Below are 3,442 nucleotides of genomic sequence, written 5' to 3' on the forward strand. Positions count from 1 at the left end.
GTGGAGTCGCCATGTTGAAAACAACCTGCTCGCGCTGCTTTGTCCTTAAAGTTAGTTGTTTGTTTGTTTGTTTGTTTGTTTGTTTGTTTGCGTTGTCCGCGCGGAGGGTGACTGACTGACCGCGCGCTGTTTCTTGAATTAAATCCCGCGCGCGGAGAGTTCCGTTTCCGGGGCGGGGCTAAAGCGGAGCTGAGATGTTTTACTCGAACAGCGTGAGAAGATGTCTCACTCCGTTTCTATCAGAGGAAATAAAGTCTGCGACACAGAACCTCACAGATAAAAAGTTAAAGACATTCACACACCTTTATCTAAAATTAAGGTGACCAGATTTCTGAAAGGAAAACTGGGAACATTTGTGGTTTGGTGGTCAGTACGTCATTAAACATTATAATGTTAATATAGTATCACTGAGATCTTGTCTTTATTTTATATAGAAGTCAGCAGTAAGTCATGTTAATCAGAGGCTACAGTCTGTTTTCCAAATATGAACAAGGATATTAGACATCCTCCCACCAAACACATCCTCCATCAGCAGCAACAGGCTTCTGTCATTGGCTACAGTCACTAAGCGTCCGGCCTGGTTACTCTGGAAACTGCAAACTGTAAAGTTTCACAAAGACAAACACACGGGGACATTTCTGGGGACAGGCCCCCAAAACCGGGACGGTCCCCGGAAGAAGAAACTTTGATGATCCAGACTCAGAGGGGTTAATGATTCTCTTCAGTTTATTATTAATAACAGCATGACTGTAGAGTCCTGATCCCGAATCCACCGGCTCCACATCAAGAAGAAGCAGCAGCAGATCCTCCTCTGCCTCTGATTGGCTCAGCCTGACCATGACGCGCAAACAGGAGGGATCGATAAAAGGCAGCAGGGGGCAGCAGTCGCCATCTTGGCTGGACCCAGAGGAGAAGAAGAAGCAGACATGCGCAGTGCGGACCTGGATGACTGCAGGAGAAGATGGCTGCGCCCATAGACCTGGAGCTGAAGAAGGTAACTTCATCTCACCTGCTCACGCGCTCTCTGTGTTTAACCGCGAACGGCAACCGACCCGACGCACGCGACGCGCCGTTACACCCGTTTAACAAGCGGCCGGTTAGCAGCGCTGAAGCTAACACCGGAGCTAACGTTAGCACGAGCAGCTAACACCGATCACACGCGCGCGTGAGCGTCAGAAAAATAAAAACGCCATCTACACATCTAACAACAGAGAAGAAGAAGACAGAAGTTGGTCCATTCTGGGACTCACCTGTTCACGTGCAGGTAGCTCAGGCGGCTCGTGCTGTCGGTTGTCATAGTGACACAGGTAGAGTCAGGTGATGACTGACACCTGAGATGTTTCAGAGACCAGATAGACTGTAGACCAGAACCTGGAGCTGCTCAGGACGAGGTTAGGTTCAACAGACTGAGGGTTTCTGTTGTCCTGCAGAGCCTGAACGCAACACACTGCTTCAGACACTGAGACGTTTACTGAGGGCCACGTTACTGAGGGCCACGTTACCGCGGGCCTCACTGAGACGTTTACTGAGGGCCACGTTACCGCGGGCCTCACTGAGACGTTACTGAGGGCCACGTTACCGCGGGCCTCACTGAGACGTTACTGAGGGCCACGTTACCGCGGGCCTCACTGAGACGTTTACTGAGGGCCACGTTACCGCGGGCCTCACTGAGACGTTACTGAGGGCCACGTTACCGCGGGCCTCACTGAGACGTTACTGAGGGCCACGTTACCGCGGGCCTCACTGAGACGTTTACTGAAGGCCACTGAGACATTTACTGAGGGCCACGTTACCGCGGGCCTCACTGAGACGTTACTGAGGGCCACGTTACCGCGGGCCTCACTGAGACGTTACTGAGGGCCACGTTACCGCGGGCCTCACTGAGACGTTTACTGAGGGCCACGTTACCGCGGGCCTCACTGAGACGTTTACCGAGGGCCACTGAGACGTTTACCGAGGGCCACTGAGACGTTTACCGGGGGCCACGTTACCACAGGCCTCACTGAGACGTTTACCGAGGGCCACTGCCACGTTACCGCGGGCCACTGAGACATTTACTGGGGGCCACGTTACCGCGGGCCTCACTGAGACGTTTACTGAAGGCCACTGAGACACTTACTGAGGGCCACGTTACCGCGGGCCTCACTGAGACGTTACTGAGGGACACGTTACCGCGGGCCTCACTGAGACGTTTACTGAGGGCCACGTTACCGCGGGCCTCACTGAGACGTTTACTGAAGGCCACGTTACCGCGGGCCTCACTGAGACGTTACTGAGGGCCACGTTACCGCGGGCCTCACTGAGACGTTTACTGAGGGACACGTTACCGCATTTACTGAGGGCCACGTTACCGCGGGCCTCACTGAGACGTTACTGAGGGCCACGTTACCGCGGGCCTCACTGAGACGTTTACGCGGGCCTCACTGAGACGTTTACTGAGGGACACGTTACCGCGGGCCTCACTGAGACGTTTACTGAGGGCCACGTTACCGCGGGCCTCACTGAGACGTTTACTGAGGGACACGTTACCGCGGGCCTCACTGAGACGTTTACTGAGGGACACGTTACTGAGGGCCACGTTACCGCGGGCCTCACTGAGACGTTTACTCAGGGACACGTTACCGCGGGCCTCACTGAGACGTTTACTGAGGGACACGTTACTGAGGGCCACGTTACCGCGGGCCTCACTGAGACGTTTACTCAGGGACACGTTACCGCGGGCCTCACTGAGACGTTTACTGAGGGACACGTTACTGAGGGCCACGTTACCGCGGGCCTCACTGAGACGTTACTGAGGGCCACGTTACCGCGGGCCTCACTGAGACGTTTACTGAAGGCCACTGAGACATTTACTGAGGGCCACGTTACCGCAGGCCTCACTGAGACGTTTTCCGAGGGCCACTGAGACGTTTTCCGAGGGCCACTGAGACGTTTTCCGAGGGCCACTGAGACGTTTACCGGGGGCCACGTTACCGCAGGTCTCACTGAGACGTGTACCGAGGGCCACTGAGACGTGTACCGAGGGCCACTGAGACATTTACTGGGGGCCACGTTACCGCAGGCCTCACTGAGACGTTTACCGAGGGCCACTGAGACGTTTACCGAGGGCCACTGAGACGTTTACCGAGGGCCACGTTACCGCGGGCCTCACTGAGACGTTTACCGAGGGCCACGTTACCGCGGGCCTCACTGAGACGTTTACTGAAGGCCACTGAGACATTTACTGAGGGCCACGTTACCGCGGGCCTCACTGAGACGTTACTGAGGGCCACGTTACCGCGGGCCTCACTGAGACGTTACTGAGGGCCACGTTACCGCGGGCCTCACTGAGACGTTTACTGAGGGCCACGTTACCGCGGGCCTCACTGAGACGTTTACCGAGGGCCACTGAGACGTTTACCGAGGGCCACTGAGACGTTTACCGAGGGCCACGTTACCGCGG

General features: G+C 55.7%; 1 protein-coding gene across 3 annotated transcripts in view; it reads left to right on the forward strand.

The window, feature by feature from the left end:
* The first annotated feature begins 839 nt into the window (after positions 1 to 839).
* The window catches only part of pfdn1 (prefoldin subunit 1), a 3,845-nt gene continuing 1,242 nt past the window's right edge, over positions 840 to 3,442 (forward strand). For 2 of the 3 annotated variants that reach the window (XM_046038750.1, XM_046038751.1), the window contains exon 1: positions 840 to 994. In XM_046038750.1, the coding sequence (XP_045894706.1) occupies positions 962 to 994 (33 nt within the window). In that variant the 5' untranslated portion in view covers positions 840 to 961. Of the gene's footprint in view, positions 995 to 1,118; positions 1,265 to 3,442 lie in introns of those variants that run through there. The other variant, XM_046038752.1, reaches the window with a different exon arrangement.

This window comes from Micropterus dolomieu, linkage group LG23 (assembly GCF_021292245.1).
Source record: "Micropterus dolomieu isolate WLL.071019.BEF.003 ecotype Adirondacks linkage group LG23, ASM2129224v1, whole genome shotgun sequence".
In the NCBI taxonomy this organism is placed as follows: domain Eukaryota; kingdom Metazoa; phylum Chordata; class Actinopteri; order Centrarchiformes; family Centrarchidae; genus Micropterus; species Micropterus dolomieu.